General features: G+C 42.5%; 4 protein-coding genes across 7 annotated transcripts in view; 2 read left to right on the forward strand and 2 right to left on the reverse strand.

The window, feature by feature from the left end:
• fancm (FA complementation group M) overlaps window positions 1–2,064 on the forward strand; it is a 48,014-nt gene extending 45,950 nt beyond the window's left edge. Inside the window, exon 24 of the mRNA XM_030785128.1 lies at window positions 2,034–2,064. Within this exon, the coding sequence (XP_030640988.1) occupies window positions 2,034–2,064 (31 nt within the window). The remainder of the gene's footprint in view (window positions 1–2,033) is intronic.
• A 184-nt stretch (window positions 2,065–2,248) lies between these two features.
• Window positions 2,249–8,516, reverse strand: slc25a29l (solute carrier family 25 member 29-like). Of its 3 annotated transcripts, none has more exons than XM_030771522.1 (4): window positions 8,138–8,516; window positions 6,543–6,586; window positions 4,606–4,689; window positions 2,249–3,969 (listed from the first exon to the last, which is right to left on the reverse strand). In XM_030771522.1, exons 1-4 carry the CDS (start codon window positions 8,169–8,171, stop codon window positions 3,208–3,210), a joined length of 924 nt encoding a protein of 307 aa, XP_030627382.1. In that variant the 5' UTR covers window positions 8,172–8,516; the 3' UTR covers window positions 2,249–3,207. The 3 variants fall into 3 exon arrangements, with proteins under 3 accessions (XP_030627382.1, XP_030627399.1, XP_030627391.1); XM_030771539.1 differs by lacking the exon at window positions 8,138–8,516 and adding an exon at window positions 4,988–5,031 and having other exon boundaries at window positions 6,543–6,592; XM_030771531.1 differs by lacking the exons at window positions 6,543–6,586; window positions 8,138–8,516 and adding an exon at window positions 4,988–6,148.
• Window positions 8,517–9,434: 918 nt separating this feature from the next.
• slc25a47b (solute carrier family 25 member 47b) lies at window positions 9,435–11,746 on the forward strand. Of its 2 annotated transcripts, none has more exons than XM_030771575.1 (6): window positions 9,435–9,471; window positions 9,848–9,891; window positions 9,989–10,060; window positions 10,170–10,359; window positions 10,612–10,869; window positions 11,456–11,746. In XM_030771575.1, exons 1-6 carry the CDS (start codon window positions 9,435–9,437, stop codon window positions 11,731–11,733), a joined length of 879 nt encoding a protein of 292 aa, XP_030627435.1. In that variant the 3' UTR covers window positions 11,734–11,746. The 2 variants fall into 2 exon arrangements, with proteins under 2 accessions (XP_030627435.1, XP_030627427.1); XM_030771567.1 differs by having other exon boundaries at window positions 10,170–10,352; window positions 10,605–10,869.
• Window positions 11,747–12,985: 1,239 nt separating this feature from the next.
• On the reverse strand, window positions 12,986–18,092 carry wars1 (tryptophanyl-tRNA synthetase 1). Its single transcript, XM_030771587.1, has 11 exons — window positions 17,960–18,092; window positions 17,553–17,674; window positions 17,246–17,459; window positions 16,857–16,965; window positions 16,600–16,719; window positions 16,003–16,185; window positions 15,402–15,502; window positions 15,008–15,120; window positions 14,510–14,683; window positions 14,187–14,327; window positions 12,986–13,645 (listed from the first exon to the last, which is right to left on the reverse strand). Exons 2-11 carry the CDS (start codon window positions 17,664–17,666, stop codon window positions 13,487–13,489), a joined length of 1,428 nt encoding a protein of 475 aa, XP_030627447.1. The 5' UTR covers window positions 17,667–17,674; window positions 17,960–18,092; the 3' UTR covers window positions 12,986–13,486.
• Between the last annotated feature and the right edge of the window lie 159 nt (window positions 18,093–18,251).

Raw genomic sequence — 18,251 nt, forward strand, 5'->3', positions numbered from 1 at the left:
ACATCCTCAGAGGTCCAGTGAAAACTCTAAACATAGCAGTTCGGAGCCAGTAATGTGGTGACCGAGATAGATCCTGCTTTTGTGATAATTTACTTTAAAACCGTATGGTCATCTTTAAATGGAAAAAAAAGAAATAAATTAGAACAACTTATCTGAGGCAATGATAACTGCAGTGTACAGTCTAATCAATACAAGCAAATATTACAGCACACCAGCACACTCATTTTTTATCAATAAAAGTATTACGTGTTTGCCAAATAAATACATAAACCTTTATTTAAATAAACAAACCAAAATCACTTTTTAACTCCACCAAGCATCCTCAGAGACTGGTCAGTTGATCTTTCCAAAATTAGAAAAAAAAAAATCCATATTAAAAAGAAAAGAATGAAAAATGTCTAATTAGTGGTTTAACCATCCTTGTTTCTGCTCCTTTTTTTAACGTAACACATAAAGGAGAAAATACAAAAATTTCAGTATTTCTATAAACCTTTTGGTTTAATTTTCTATCATGGTGACCTCTGACCTAAGGTTACATCCTAACCCTCCGACTGCCATCTCACTCACAGGTTTGCGTCATCGCTGCACAACGTTCAGCTAACAGACTTATTCTTAAAATTAAAAAAAGTTAAGGGGTTAGAACCCTAGGGCTTTTTCTGTGTTAAATCTCACTACTAAGGTGCCTTCAGATTATGTCATAGGTGTGTTTTATATGGGAGTAACTGCCAAAATAAAGGAAACACTTAACTTGACCGAACGGGACAAGACAAACATTGAGAGGGGCGGCTTCTACGTAGTTAAAACAATTTCCCTGCCTTTGGTTATGTATGAGAAAGCCTTGCAAACCCAGTCAACCATGTTTCTTGTCTAGTGGATGTTATCTCGGCGATTTTGCAAGAGGTGTAATGTGTTGGGGCACATCCGAACATGCATGCTGATATTTCAGATTGGGAAAGGCAAGTAAGTCGTCGTTGTTGGAAAACAAGTCTGAGAGAGAGACTTCAATGTCCATCTAGGTTTTTATTTATTTGTTTTTAAGCAGAAAACGACGCTAAGAGTCAGGCAGAAATGAATAAAGCCGTTGACATACTTAGAGAGACTCATTTGTGAGTAAAGAGGTGCAAAGAACGTTAGACGAGTCGTCCTCTCCCTTGTTTTCAACAAACGGGCCGCCACTTGGGCAGCGCATGCCAAAATAAACGTACAAGGCCGAGCGCTTTTTTTTGCGCCACGAGAGGCTTCCGATGGCTCAGTTATGCTTTAGGCAGCAAATACAAAAGCCTTTTTTTTTTTTTAAAAATGATCCCTTCTCCCGAACTGTTTCTATGGTGAAAGGGGTGGCCTCAGTCGGGATAACAATGCCCCCGTCCACTGCCAACGAGTGTGCAGCTAACCGGTATGACGAGAACGAAAACCACGTAGACCAGAAGCCATGGCCGTCTGAGTCACCAATCAAGCGACCAGAGAAAATTCTAGCGAGAGAGCATATTTCCTCTCCGCCCACAACCAAACGAACAGCCCTGCATCCTTCAGAAAGAATCCCAGACACTTTAAAAGTCACCTCAGCTTTTCCGGCAATTTCTGTCAGCTCACAGCGCTTTTTAAACACTTCCTGTCGCCGTTTTCTTTACTTTGGCAGTTCTCTGTTCCATAACCCACGTATAACAAAACTTTTTATACTCACTGTGTGTTTACATATACGCACACATATACAGACCTCTTCAACCTTTGATCACTGTATAAAAGCCTTTACCATTCGTCAAAACAGCATGATAACAATATTAATAACACCTTTACAGCACATCACAGTGTTGCCTGATGACCACTGCTGCTACTTAAAAACTTTGTTCAGGGCTGAGAAATATGTGTATTTATTTTTTGCTTTTTGAAGTGACAGAACTGTACTCTTGCATGGTAACTGTTCCCATTTGTGTGATAATATCACTGAAAGAAACAAGCTTTTCTCCCCTAACAAGAAAAAGATACATTAAATCCAATACATAGATGGAAAAAAACGCTAAATTAAAATAAAGTACAAATAAAACCAGCAAGTGCGGTAGTTGACAAAAAAAAAAAAGAAAAAAAAAAAAAGAAGGAAAAACAGCAGGTCACACAGATTTCCAGAGCTTTGCTCAGAATTCTAGTGAGAAGGACAAAAACGATTCATCCAAATGATTCGTTTGGCTCATCATCTGTGCACATTTAATAAATGGTGATGGAATCTCAGGGCGTCTTCCATTCCAAATTTTAAAAAAAAAAAAAAAGGAAAAGAAAAGGGAAAAAAAGGAAAAGAAAAGGAAAAAAAGAAAAAAGCAAAACCATTTACATACAGCATCTGGGTAAAAACATACAGGTGGGACACAAGTGTGAACACACAGACACATACAGACTGGGAGATACACATAACTTATAGTCAAGTGAGAATTAAGCTGTAGTTGAGAAACGCTCCACAATTTATAGACAGCGGAGAAGCAAAACACATACAGGACAATGTCTTTGTTTCAGACCTTTTCTGTCTGTTGATCTTAATGGACAATACAGTTGTCTGCTTATACTTCACAGACCCATTCGGGGAAAACCGGCTGAAGGTCTTCGCCCCCCCGAACAAATGTCCGTGTTTGTGGTTCCCCTCATTTCAGAGGGAATTTTTGAAACAGAGATTTCCCTTCACAGATTCCACATTTCAAAATGAGACTGAATTTCAAATGCTTAACTTTAAGTGAACCCCTGGGAGTGATCCTCTTAGCCAGAGCAAAAGCTCAGAATCATTTTGGATGAAAGTTGATGACCCATCACACCTCCAGAACATGTAACAGGGTAGATCCAAATCCTACCTTTTCACTGGTTTTATTCTTTATGAGCCTGGACAAAAGGCATCTGTAAATCAACTCATCTGTTCCTTAACTATTTTTTGATACAAAAATTCCTTGAGGCAACCAATGAATGCGTGGGTGTTTGTTCTTCACAATTTCAAAATAACTACACATATAAAAGATTTTTTTTTTTTAAAAAAAGGGTGTTTTGAGCTCTATTTAAACCTAAAGAAAAAAAAAAACATAAACGGACTGATTGTATTTACAAACACAGTTTTCAACTGTGAATCATACAAACTTCTTTGCAGCATAGCATGGCCAGTCATTCAAGTCCGATCAAACAAAAGGTGCAGGGTGACCTCCACGCCACACGGGGGTGCTAGCGGGCCCTTGTTCACAGGCTGGTAGGCTGGACCTGCTGCTGGCGTAAGGGCTGGGGGGCAGGCTCGCAGTCTTTCATGCCCGTTTCATCCCCCCTCATGTAAAGAAGGAAGAGCGTGACCGTGGCGAAGGTGGTGGCGTTGACGGGGAAGGCCCTCAAGAGGGTGGAGGTGAGACCTCGAGTGAACACCCTCCAACCTTCCTTCTGATAGCTCTTTTGTACGCAGTCCATGATACCGCTGTAGTGGTTGACCCCGCCCACGCCGTCCGCCTGGAGGCGGGACTTGATCACATCCACGGGGTAGGTGGATATCCAGGAGGCGATCCCGGACATTCCGCCGGCGAAGAGGAGCTTTGGGATCATGTAAAGGTCGTCCGGCTCACAGCCCAGAGAGCGCGTCAGCACATCGTAGGTCAAAAAGTACACCCCGAATCCAGGGGTCTCCCGAACGACTGTCGACAACATACCTCGGTTGATTCCGCGGACGCCTTCCTTCTTGTAAATTCGCACCAGACAGTCCAGAGAGTTCTTGTAGAGTTTCCTGGAGGACTTCTTCTCTCCGGTGCCCTGCATCTGCATGCGCGTCTTGGCCAGCTCCATCGGGCAGCAGATGACGCACTGGATAGCCCCCGCGGCGGCTCCCGCCAGAAACTGGTTTAGAGGCGTGTCTTTGCCCAGCAAGCGCATGGTGTTGCCTTGGACACCGAAGACAATGGCATTGATGAAGGTCAGACCCATCATAGGGGAACCAATGCCTTTGTACAGCCCTAAAACCTTTTGGGGGCAAAAAGAATACCCACTGAGAAAGGCTGGACTGAAACAACAGAGCGATTTAAACCCCCGTGAAAGTGTGAATGGTGCTTGCTAACCTATGATCTCATCTCCACATTTAGCTGACAAGTTACAGGGGAAAAACACGTCCAGGTCTAACACATTTATGTAACTTAAACCCAATTCACAGTGTGAACCACACACAAGGATCTCGCACCTTCCGTTTGAACCAAGACTAGTGGTGAAGTGGTCCAGGCTTGGCGCTGAATCAGATCTATAATGTGTAACTTCACATGAACTTTGAAGGCCTGGACCAGATGGGACGTTCCCTGGGCTTAATTTAGCCGCGAACGCGTGGCGTCCCTAATGACCTCCTGTTCCGATATATCAACTAACCCTCCCAGCTCCAGTGACGCTTGACTCGCCTTTTCACCACTCGCAACATGTGAACAGTGTGGTCATCTCTTACGAATGAGAGAAATTTGAGCACACGGTCTGAATTCAACGTGATGCGTTTTAAACCAATTTCCGTTCCATTCCCACTCTTTAATATTTAACCATATAAAATCAAGACAGAAAACAATGACATACATGTGGATATGTGTTTTTGGCTGAGTGACAGATTCGAGCGATACTCACGGACTCTTGTCGAATGATGGACTGGAAGCAATGGTGCGTCCCTCGATATAACGGCTTATCTGCACTTTGAACTTGAAGTCTCACCTGGGAAAATTGAAGGTTTAACAATTAGGTTGGAGTGTAACAATTCCCTGACAGCACTGACTAAACAGTTTCAAATATGGGTCAAGTAGACGAACAATTGCAAAAACGCAACATTTAACAAAACAAAACAAAACAAAACAAAAAAAACAACAAACAAAAAAAGACAGAAACCAAACAACGGTTAACATTTTCGTTTTTGCAATGCAATGGATAGGAATAGGAGTGTTATTTTGTTTGTTTTAACCTATCCGTGGGATAAGTCAATGAATGTTGAGGAATGGTCCTTAACTGTACTTACTAGGTTACACATCCGTGCAGGGGTTGTAATTCCCTCACTCTGATCTACAACAAAGCAACACTTTTTGCTGTTAAAGAAAAACCCTAGGATGGGTCAAAAGTGTTGAAATGCATTTTAAAAGAAAAAAAATGGTGATAAATTGGACATTGTTCCACCCCCCCCCCCCAAACCCCACCCCCTTTGCCAAAAACATCCACAGTTTGAAGCACTCTCCTGACAGGATGCCGGATCAGATAAAGGAGCTTGGATCAACTTTGATCATGTAATCAAGCATCAGGGCGTGTATCTAATGCGTGTTTCCGGAGGTAGTTTTAGTGCTGGTAATAAAGCAATCAACGGTGGCACACTTGAAGATAACATTTCGAATGAAATTAAGAGCGCTCGTTAGCAAACAGATTACAGCTTAGAACAAAACCAAATGCAGAGTCGATATGACACATGACCCTAAGCCAAAAGGTTGTGCACTTAACACCAATAGCCTGTCTCTTCTATTCCGCTACACCAGGTGCTCTGAACAAGTTCATGGTTCACAAATCACTTTTAGATGGTTTTACCAAAAAAAAAAAAAAAGAAAAAAAAAAAATCACCCCATTTCTTGCCATCATCTTACCCTTTGCTTCAAGATGAAAAAAAAAAAAAAGAAAATTAAAAAGTAAACGGGTACTCAGTAATGGATTTTGTTTACCGGCAAGGTGGATGTGGCATCTTGTAAACGGGAAGCCCCTGGAGTTAACAGAACATAGCATTCAACAGTACAGATGCCTAAAATATGTGCAACAGACATTAAGGGCAAGAAACCCATATGCTGAACAGTGATGAACATCTAAACCAGTATCTAAACCAGTTCTCTTTGATACCGGCTTAATTGGAAGGCAGATCACTGCAGGGATCCTCAGGCAAGCAAAGAAGGCTTGACTTCTACGCACAAGTGTGGAGTTTCCTAGAAATCTAATTTAACACACACACAACCGTCCACACCTCCCCCCAAACAACTCCAGCCTCTGTGAGCCATAGTACAACCATAAAGGCACTCAAACCTGGGAGCCAACATTCAGTCTTGGGCTAGTCTGATTGGTTCATGTTTATAATTACGAAGAATATTCTCAAAGAACATGAACAACAAAGTGTTTCAACATTTATGATTAATACTTTGATGATAATAATACTAATACTAATAAGGAAAATGTGCTGTGGAGTATTTAACTGTTGAGTAGACTGCCAAACCAGTAACGCTCAACCACAGCTTACATCTGCAACATGTCCACACTAGTTCCCTTTTACAAGGTGAAGAACAAAGCCTCTGGTCTAGTTCTAAAATACCACAGTATGCAAAATGCCTTTCTTTCATCCAAGCGGTTATAGAGGCACACACAGAGACAGCGTGCATTCACTCTTAAGAAACATGTGCACATTTGCTGTCTTGATAAAACACAAATAGGTTTGGCAGCACATTTTGTTGTTGTTGTTTTGTTTTTTGTTTTTTTAAAAGAGACAAGTGCCCACCACACAACCGCCAACAGAAACACAGCTAACAAAATCGAAATTCTGAACTCACCTTAACAGTATCGAAAGGGTGTCCAACCAAAACACCAGCAGCGCCTGCAACAAAAAGATTAGAACATTTGAAATTCAAACTTGCTTACTGTAATAAGACACCGTATTGAACTTTTTTTTTTTCCCCCCTTTCTGGTTTATACAATCTCTTACTATGTACTAGGAAATCTGTCATCAAGACCATGAAACAGAACAGGTGTACTTTGATGTACTAGTCAAGGCCTTTACAATATGTCTTTGCTCTTAAAGAGGGATGCCCGCTTACGTACCAAAACACAAAATAGGAGTACCATAGTTTCAGCAAATGTTTGGTTCTGTCCAGGTTAACAGATGCTTATTACATCATTGTGTGTTTGAATACTGAGCATAATGTATGCATGCAAACAGATTGATCGTGTCAGCCTGCCGTGACCTGATGAAACTACTCTACGCAATTCTTGAGTCCTTGACCCATGCAAACGAAAACGCGCAGTGCTTCAACATCTGCGTCATTAGAGAATGTGGCAAGAGCTGCTCTCATGGAATCTAGGTGGGAGAGGGGGCAGGCAAATGAGCTTTCTTTCGATTGGCTGACTAAGCACAAATTTGACTTGTTAAAAATTCCACGTATTCCTTTGCCAAAAAAGACAGATCTAACAGAATCGGCATCTGCACAACAAATGGAACCGCTGGGTTTGACAGAATAGTCGCCCGAACTGCTACAATTCTGTTAATCCATCAGCTTCTATATCTGGTCTCGAATTCTCTGTAACACGGTCTCTGTAAAAGATTGGGTAAAAATGTCACTCTGGACTGCAAGCCTTCGGGAGAAAGATAAAACAAAAACAAACAAACAAACAAAAAACTTGAGCAACAACTGATATTTATTTCGGAGCGGACGCATACTGCTGTTGAGGCATACGTAATTTACTTGCACAGAAAAACAGTAAGAAGTTTGTTTCAAGTCCACACTCCTTCATATTACTTAATTTGCATGACAATTATTCTATGGCGGGAGCTTCAGTTTTACAGAATACAGTTAAGATTACAGTCAGTTTTTGTTTTAAAGTAAAATAGTCTAAAATCCAGAGTATTTTCTCTTTCAGAGCAGAAAGCGTCTCTTCAGTGAAAAGAATGCGGCATATTTATCATCAATCCTTGCTTGTAAAAAAAAAGAGAGAGAGAGAGAGAGAGAGGCCACGTACCACCGCCGGATGACAAAACTTTGATTGGGAGCCAAAAATATTTTTCGTAGGTAGTAATCTGACGAACATTCTGACATGACCAAATTCAGCACGTTTGCACATACAGCTCATAATACAATACTTTACAGACCTGAGACAGTTTCTGTACAACTATGAACAGAATTCTTCTATAATTCACCACTTTTCAGTGAGTCATTCTTATGTGCAGTTTCCACTTTAGCCAAATATTGAGACTTATTAAAACAAAACAAAAACAAACAACAAAAACTTTTTGGGACAGGTTAGCTTGGGCATGCCAGTCAAGCGTGGTGTGGCAACGCTGCAACTTGGTTGCGTTATGACTCATTTTTTACACTGTCTAATCTACTTTTTATATGAGACAACGGCGCTTGCGTTATTCCATTAAACTTACCTCCAATGCATCCTGCGACAAAGTCAAGGGCCATTCCTTCATTCACCTTAGTATTTCAAAACGCCGATATCGATTCGACACGGTACTTGGCAGTAGTTCGTCTTCAGTAAAAAGTTAGTTTACAGATGTGTAACTCAAATATGCGAGATATGTTGTTGACTAGCTAGCTAACTGATTAGCTAGTCTTACTGTACTATTTTCGTCAGCTCTCTCGGATAAATAATTGTGGGAATGATGGCTAACTTAGTATTCTTGCAGTTGTTTCTTGTAGATCAATTATGCTTTGATTTAACGAACCTGATAACACTAAAAACGCACGAACGTTAAATCAAACCTCCACACTTCCTCTAGTTGGGGCTATTTTAGTGGTTTCTGAATGAAGTTCAACAGAAGGGGTAGCTACTGCCCATATTTAAGGAAGCGATTTAACCAATGGGAGTCGTCTTATGAAGACAACACCCCTACTTGGCCTTCTGGCGACAGTACCTGCTATGCACATGAGAAAAGGTTGCATGGCTTGAGCGATCAGTATTCAGTGCATTCAAACAAAGGATTTATGCAAAGACACCATCTCGTGTATTACAGATGTGAATAAAATTGTGAGCTGTCATTTTTCCAAAACGGCGTCACGCGCTAAAACAATACTTCAAAGAATGACTTCACGACGCGATAGTTAAGTGACCGCAGCGACTTCACAGTTATTTGGAAAATGTAGAGATCTTCCAGTTTCTGGGCTGCGAATAGACCGGCAAAGGGCGATAACACAGCATAGAAGTTCCGTACAAACAATAAAATAGCTTAAACAAACATTTTGAATTTCTAAAAAGAAACTGAAAATTTCTTTCTAAAATGAAAATGACATATTTCCCTAATTTTTTTTAAGTTAGTTACTCTCACAGCTGAATGAAACCGTAACCTAATCCCTAATATTTCACCGTTAGCTTGTCATTGGCCATTTGACGCTGTTTTTACACGAGTCATAAATAATAGCACACACAGTTACGTTGGGTAGAGCTAGAGCACAGAGTCGGCGATTGCAGGAATACCGGCAGTTTGTGGTGGCATGTGTACAGTTAGCCACCGAATGTGCTGATATGTTTTGGAGTTTACATCGGTACAATAACAAAAAGGGACAAGACTTACATGATTTCGAATAACTAACCCCAAATACTCCAAATTCAAGAGGGTAATGTACAGCTAGCCTAAAGAGCAAGCTGTCATATTATAACGTCAACTGTCAGCTTAGGCTAGCTTCTCGATAGCCAGCTATTTGGCCGTATGTTCGACAGGCGGAAGGATGCATCTAGCAGATTTCATAGCAGGTTCTGTTGGAGGTAATATTTTTTTAAACGTTTTTTGACTTATCTGCGACCCAAAATGTTATGGTTAGTTAAACACCATTGCACAATGCTAGATGAGTGAATTTCCTCGCAGTATCCATGTACGTTTTAAAATGGAACGTAAACCAATGTTTTGACGGACGGTCCTTAATCGCATACCACTGATGCTACATACATAAATCTGATGACCGACTGATGACCTTCTGATTTTAGTGAAGACCCGTGACCTTCGAGAATATTACACTCCAGTTTTGACACCGTCAAAAATCAGTTCGATACCCTTACGATTGTTGTTGTCACAAGTGTGCAAATACGTGGTCGTGAAACTTTTGCTCAATTTGTCGAACATTGACCGCTGTCCTTCACACAGGCGCATTTGGGGTAGCAGTGGGTTATCCTTTGGACACGGTCAAGGTAAAAGTATCATTTCGTGTCAGTAAGCCCTGTTACCATAATACAGAATAAGGTTAAGAAGCCACTGAGAAAAACAAATAAACAAATCTGCTCACAGGTGAGAATACAGACGCAGACAAAGTTCTCTGGTGTTTTGCAATGCGTCCGCGCTACCTGCAGAACCGAGGGAGTGAGTATCAAAATAATCACGAGCAGTTCAAGTTATTTGTAGATCCACCCATACCAACTAATTCACAGATAGATAAGATAGGTAACAGACTGATCATTTTGTCTCATAGGTAAGTGGGTTCTACAAGGGCATGGCCATGCCACTGACCACCGTGTCCATCGGTTCATCTGTTCTGTTTGGCACCTACCGGAACATTCTTCACTCCCTGCGTCAGCTGCGGCACAAGGCCCCGGACAGCCCGTCAGCTAAACTGGATATTTTCCTCGCTGGTCTGGCTGGAGGAGTAGCTCAGGTGCTTGGCTTGGGACCCGTTTGCTGCCATTGGAGCTTAGTTTGGACGCTTTGACAAGCCCTTTCAAATCCGTTATGGGAATGCATTGTTGTGCTTGACATACATTCTGTAGAAAAGAAAAAAAAGAATATTATGTAATGCTTAAGATGAATCCCTAAAATTGTGTGGTTTCCTTATACTGATATTTCTATCCAAACAATGTTGTCCTTCGATAAGAGAGAGGGCAAACTGAAATACTTTTTTTCCACTAAGGTATCAGTGATGTCGCCGGCAGACATTGTGAAAGTGCGTCTCCAGTGTCAGATGGAGTCTTATCAGGGGTCAGATCCACGCGCCACGTTCAAATACCGTGGGGCTGTGCACTGCCTGTTCACCATCGCTCGTGAGGAGGGCATTCTGGGTCTTTACAAGGGAGCCGGCGCGCTCGCGCTACGAGACGGCCCTTCCTTCGCCACCTACTTTCTCGTTTACAACACCGTCTGTGATTGGCTGTCTCCAGGCAAACAGGGACAAGCAGGTAATATCGTTCAATTCACATCTATTGATGTAGCAGGCGCTTTTATCCAAAGCGATTTCCAAGAGAAATAAGAATACAGATCAAGCATGTGTCCATCGAGGAGCCGTCTGTGACAAAGTCCTGACCCAGATGTCAGTAGTGAATTCAAGGTTTTTTTTTTCCACACGAATAAAGAATGTACATGGGTATTCAAACCATAAAAGATCTATAGGATCTGTTTGTGGCTTTAACTGAAGCGAGAATAAATTGCACTGTGCAGGGAGCATGCTGTGGATTCTCCAAATGAGTTACTGATCTCTCTGGTAAAATGTTTACGAATGTGGTACCATATCGTGGCTGTATAGGAACCTTATAGGAAGGTCCACAAGTTGCACCGATTAATCCTCCCAAAGAACCTTCACAAAAGGTGGGACACCAACCAGAAAATACAGATTTGGAACACCAGGCTCCCTAGAAAGACATCTGGTTTTAAACAGACTTGGTGTGGTTGCTGTAGTGAACGGTGTCTGCGTACAGTAAAGAGGCATAAACTCTCGAACCCGAGATGTGGAGATGACTGACGGAGCAGCGTTGCGTTCTGTTTCAGAGTGGAAGGTGGTGCTTTTCGCCGGCGGGCTGTCGGGGATGTGCGGCTGGTGTGTGGGGACCCCGATGGACGTGATCAAAGCGCGTCTGCAGCTGGACGGGGTGGGGCGGAGGAGGTACAGGGGGTTCGTCCACTGCGTCGCCGAGAGCGTGCGGACGGAGGGGCCCGCCGTGCTCTTCAAAGGGCTGGGACTCAACTGCGTACGCGCCTTCCCGGTCAACATGTCCGTGTTCGCCACGTACGAACTGGTCATCCGCTGCCTGCAGACGGCGTCCTAGATCGTTACGCGGGCCCTGGGAAGACGTGAGCCGGTGTGTTTGTGTACGGTTTGTCTTTCGCTTGTCGGTTTGAAATCACACGTTTGCAGTGAACTACCTCGAGAGTGTTCTTTGGATGTCTTGTGAGAGCTGCTTTTAGTTATACGAATATCGTTTTGACATCCGTTTCTTTTATTATCCAGGGTTTTTTTTTGTTTGTTTGTTTGTTTTTTTTTCCTTTTGTTGTTTTTTTTTTTATCATTTATACTGTATTCACACATGATGATCATCACTGAGTTTTGATTGCTGCTGTTTTTATGGTCATTTATCAGAACTAACCTCATTTATTCTTTACAAGTCTCTTAAAACTCGACTCCTAATGATCTTTGGATGAGATTGTGTCACGGGAAGGGAGGATCAGCTGTACTGTATCATTGTATCACTCAGGACAGGGGCACGAGGCCTTAGACAGACCACGAACCAAACTGGATTTTTTTCCAGTTTGACTCTAGAGTAGCTCAGGTGCTGGCCCTGTGGGAAACATGGTTTCATATCTACAAGAACTTTCACACATCAAAAAAAAAAGGCATTATTACAGTGTTATTATTTTGTTGTCTTTTTTTTTTTTTTTTTATTCCTCATAGCATTTGTAGCCTGTGGAGCGTGGGTAAACTTTGACAAACTTTGGATGAGATTCTGCGTAAGCAGGAGAGAATGAACTGTGCTTTATCATTCTGCATTCTGTATCAAACGCCGTCTGTTTAATCGGGTTCAGTTACGTACAGGAGGGGTGACCTCCACGCTTTTCATATCGGTGGTTCCTTTCGCCATGAGAGGGGCATGAATCTAAGGTCGAGTAATCCAAAAGACAGAGGGTGGCTGTCACCATGGCTACCAAAGGGATCAAAAAGAAAGAATGCTGTCGTTCCATTCCGTTAACGGATCCTTGGTGAATACAGGAATTCCGATTCCAATTCTCTCTCAGAACTGAAATGGGAATTCATAATTACCGGTGTCTTAGGGTTATTATGAATCTTTTTGAATCAGAGACAGAACCTGCAGGGATGTTTTTCTGAGGAACACTTTGCTGATCGGTGATTATTCATTAAGGATTAGCCTATTTGTAATGAAGGATTAGCCTGTTTGTAATCTTCCACCATTAGGAGAAATTTGAATGGGTTTTATACAACATTGAGTATCACAGCGTATGTGTTTAGATTTAATGTGATGTTCAAATGAGCTCCAACCAGCAAAAGAAGAAAAGATTTCATAATAATTTCATGAGTGTATTTAAACACATAAAATGCACAGCGTATTACATTGTGATGAAACTGAAACAGTGTCAATGTTATAAAATGAACCAATTAAACATCATCATACATGTCTCTGCTTATCCTCGTGTTTTTCACTGTGTCCACACTACAGTAGTACAGACAGATAACTGACAGGGGTTTTTTTTAATCTCATATCATTTTCCCTATGGCTCTGTTCAGTATGGAACACAGATTATGATCCAGTTGCACATAATTTTTTACATCTGGTTTATTTGACACAGGTCTCTGTAAGACAGGCAAGCGTTAGACATGATGAAGTTAGTTTCCCGATACATTAAGGTAATAGAAGATGATATATAGTATAACCGAATAATGGATGGTGTCTGGAGAACTGTCCATGTCACAGTCCCAAGTCAGACTCAGAATTAACCAGCGCCGCTTAAAGAGAAAGCGAAAAAAAAAAAAAGCCCATGCCCTTTCTCTCCCCATCCCTCTCACTCTTAAGAACCGAAGTCTAGCTTGCGCGGGGTCATGAACTGGCGAACCAGCTCGTCCGTGACCTGCTTGCGTCTCTCCTGGTGCGCGGCGATCATGGGCTGTAAGGTCTCGATCAGGATGTTCTTCAGGTCGCCCGTCAGAAGCGCTCCGCTCTTGTAGTCCTTGAGACAGATCACAATACGTGCAGTTCTTAAGTGTTAAAGAAAACATCGCAGATTGTTTCTTGTTTTTCGTTTTTTTTTTTTTTCTGCACGTGGAAACAAACTGTGATAGTGAAAGACTTGGTTATCATCAGATCAGGAGACCCAAAAACAGACAAAAAAGAGTGAACATGTTTTTTGATTCATACTAATAGTGGGCGTTTTAATAGCTGTAAAATGCACCCAATCAAACCTGACGGACTACTTCTCAGTGACACTGGCTTGTGTGAATGAGTGTGACCTTGTCTGACCTGTCTGTAATTCTGAATATCTGATTTTCATCGTTATGCGACTGTGGTGTCTTTACGATGATTTTCGGCAGCTGTTCAAAAATTTTGATCTTTAATCCATTTCATCTCAAGGTCTCTCTTATTTTCTTAGCGCTCTCTTTCTCTTTCTCTTTCTCTCGCTCTCTTTATCTTTCTCTCACATTTCTCAGTCTCTTGTTGTTTTGTCTCGACCTGCCTAGCTCGTGTCGACGGTGGCTAGAACGCCCCCTCACCTTTCGTATTTTCTCCAGCTGCTCGTCGTCCTCCAGGAAAAAGGTCAGGTACATGAAGGACACGTCCACTTCAGGGTTCCCTCCGTACTGTCTGTGCTCCTCGACGGTATCCCGTCCTCCTGAGAAGGCATGCTTATTGACCTGAAAAAAGAAAAGAAAAAAAAAAAAAAAAACCTTTTCGGTCACATTCGAACGAGTAGTTGCTCAAACTGAAAATGACTAAAAACATTTCAAGCACCAAAACGCTCCCTTTAGTAGAGTTTTATTACGGATTTGTCCTGTTAAGAGAGAGGGGTTTTGTCAGTTCATCGGTGGGGTGTTACCTTGCTTTTTATCTGTTTGGGTGTGTCTGTGAGGAAGATGGAAGAATTGGGGTCACTGGCGCTCATTTTGGTCTGAGCCCCCTGTAAGGCCGGGAAGAAGGTGGAGTGCAGGAGGGCGGGTTTGGGATAGCCGATTCGAGGGGCGACGTCTCGCGTCATGCGGAAGTAGGGATCCTTTAAGAGGGAATATCAAGAAGGAATACCGAGGAGCATGAGAGGAGAGAAATTCCAAGAACAAGATGAAACCATCCAAAACAAACGACTACTTGTATAAAATTGTTTCCCTTTTTGTTTCGTGACGTGCAAACCCCGTGACGCAAGCATGGTCCTTGAGTCGAACGAAAACAACAAACCTCTGAAACCAGACTGGCACCACAAGGCAGATACAAAGTCTCTGCTATGAAAACAATCAACTGAGCCCCACAGACACACACACTCGCGCACACACTCGCACACACACACACACACACACACACACACTATGTTGTCCTCACTAACCTGGTCGATGGCACAAGGAATAAGACACGGCACGTCCGCCCTGCCGTTGAAGATCTGGGGGAAGGAGTTGCTGAAGGATGGAGCAGCCTGGATTGCAGGGAAACTGATCTTGCCTGCAGACAAAGAGAAGAGGAAGAGCGTAGAGATGACTGACCCTAAAAGGCTGTGATCGTTTCCTCTTTATCATATGCGGTATGGGTCTGTGGTTTCCCAGCCGCGACATAAAAATAATATCGGCAAAAAAACCTCTGACCTATTTAACATCAGTAAACATTAAGACAGTTTCTTTATCAGAGATCCTCGTCCAATCTCGTACAACCCTGAATTACCCTGAATGAGAAATGCTATGAATGATTCTCTCCCATTACCAGAAGCACTGAGATGGTACCCTTACCGATGCAGTCGCTGTCTGTAAAGCCAAAGATGCCTTTAACCTGATTGAATGTGACATGTTTCTGGATCTTCACCACGTTTCTGTAGAACGCAGGGCTCGATCTGTAGGCGTGAATACATACAGTCAGTCATGAAAGAAAAGGTCAGAACAGTCACAGAGCCACAGTGTGTCTATGTAACGAATGCAAAGCGATGTTAAATGTCTTAAATGATTGCAATACATCTTGCCCTAAGCCTCTCTATGGTCAATGCACGTGTTCTACTCAGAGGCGCCATCTGGTGGCCAAAAAACATTGCTCTGTCCTGAGGTAAAATTGCACATCCTGCTATATATTCTGCAGAGGTCTAACGCACATGCTTAAAAACGAAACCAACGCTGTGACACCATTTGCTCTCAGACTAGGAGGCTCAGAATTAAACAGAGTTTGATCCTACATTGCTGGTGTACCCAGTGCACAAACTAACTTTATGCCTCATGAAACCACTTGGAGAGCACAAATGTTACACTGCATATGCAGTTTCATCATTTCTTTTTCACTAAAAGCATCACTGATTTCATGATCTCACCCTTTCTTAGAGTAATATACATGTTTTCTCTTTACCCCATGTAATCCAAGTCAGAGAAAATGAATGTCTTCTTGACATCAAAACCACAGGCGATGATGTCTTTGGCGTTCTCATGGGCAAAGTGATGGCTCTCTTCCAGTGTTATGTCCTTCCACAGGTACTTTTCATCGTCCGTCATCTGGATGACGAGTGGAATGTCAAACACGTCCTGCAGCCACCTGACCGAAACAGAAACACAAGGCTAAGTAGAGCGCAGGGCTTGGTCGAAGCTGTGTTTGTCTTTGGAATACCTAGATTAACAAAAGGTTCATCAAAGGGTGTGACTGTGCATTTACCTTATAAGGCCATATCCGAATGCCTTTACTCATACCAAACCAAAACCAAAAGAGCCAACAGGTCACGGCTGGAGAATGAAACTAACTAAATAACTAACTAACTAACTAACTAACTAACTAACCTAGACGAGCCTTCTGACTCGGCCTCCAGAAAAAAAAGTGACCATGTGACGTATTTCATTTGTACGGTCGGAACAGTGCGGTGCAGTGCAGTGCTGTGCTGTGTGACCGCGCGGTCAATACATCAGCCATCACGCACGACTCGGAGTATCGCGTTAAATAAAAGCAGAGCCGTACTTGGTGAAGATGAAAGGGATGAGATGTCCAACGTGCATGGCCTCTGAGGAGGGGCCGCGGCCCGTGTAGAGATAAAACGACTTCTTGTTCTCGTACGCGTCCAACACCTGGTGTATATCTCTGAAATGCAGAAGCGGGCACAGAACAAACACACACATACACCCACACCCACACATAAAAAAAAAGGTGATGCATTTGGCGTGTTCTGCTGCGGTCTGAATTTGCACGTTGTGCTGTGAGAGAGAAGCGGATCTGACCTGTGAGAGAAGAAGATCCCGCGACGCAGGAAGCGATGAGCCTTCTGTCCAGTCACTTTCTCGATCCTGTCCACCACATCCTTTTCGATCTTACTGCTTCCAAACCTCACTGAGTAAAAAAAACCAACACACGACTACAGTCACACCTTTACACCTTTCAAAAAAAAAACCCAACAAAAAAAAACCCTTTTTTTTCTCTCCCCTCTCTTCACAGGGACGACTGATGACATGTATAAGTTTACTGTGTAACATAACTTCCCCTTATGTGTGCATTTTGTGGAAGGCGCTTTTACATAACTTATCTGTTAAGCAACAAAAAAGAAAAGAAAAAAAAAAAAAAAACCTCAGATGAAATGATACTGAAAAAAAAAACAGCTGTATAGACCCACCAATCAGCTTGTCATAGTCCACTCCCTTAGCACTGGTGGTGGACACATTCCAGGGGTCTACCTGGTCCTCGTCATTGTCCCCGGCATCCGGCCCATTGTCTTGCGAGGCCTCATTTCCTTCGGGTGGACAGCCAGCCTTGTAGTCCTGCCCTGTTATTTTCTTGTAGTCCACTTTGAGTTTCAGAAGCAACTCTACAGCGGCATCGACATCAGCCTGAACAAACACAGGAAATCTCATTAGGTTCATTTTGAAAACACGGACGCACCCTTTCAACACACAAAGCAACACAGGCACTTTCGGTTTTACTTTTGCCGCTTTCTCCGTCTTCAGGATTCGGACTTTGTCTCCCTGCGCGGTCAGCTTCTCATACAGCTCCATCGGGCTCAAGTCTACTGAAGCATCTCCTTCACAGTCAGTCATCTTGAACCCTGCAGAAAATTGAAAAAGAGTTATTCATAGAGATGTCGCATCATTCGTTCTGTCAGTGTCACCGTTGAAAAAAAAAAAAGGAGCTGGTTTTAGGATTTTGACACAATTTCCATCATAACATATGCAGTAAGACAGATGCAATAAATCGTTTCAGTGAATATGATTTTGTCTTTCTTGAATGCTCTCAAAGACTGGTCTGCAGTTATGTTGCCTACAACAGATGAACGTCAAACAAGTCTATAAATACAACCGGGTAAGCCATATGTTAGAATGTCAGTACATACCAGAATAGTTTTATTTTCCTTCCAGTCCTCTCAGTAGAGCTATACACCGCCGAATTACACTATAATACAACAAATGTATATAACTGATTATGCTTCCACACAAGGTAATGAAAAACCGTTTATCGCTACCGGCTCGCACTGACAGACTGCTCGCCTCATTCAACTTGCATCAGATTTGTAGTGCTGCTGCGTCGCACGTAGGAGTGTCCTTAGAGAAACTCAGAACGGGATAGATAGTTCCTACTCTACAGACATCATTTTTCAGTTTCACTTTCTCATGAATTTAGCGCAA

Source organism: Chanos chanos, chromosome 1, assembly GCF_902362185.1.
Source record: "Chanos chanos chromosome 1, fChaCha1.1, whole genome shotgun sequence".
Taxonomy (NCBI): domain Eukaryota; kingdom Metazoa; phylum Chordata; class Actinopteri; order Gonorynchiformes; family Chanidae; genus Chanos; species Chanos chanos.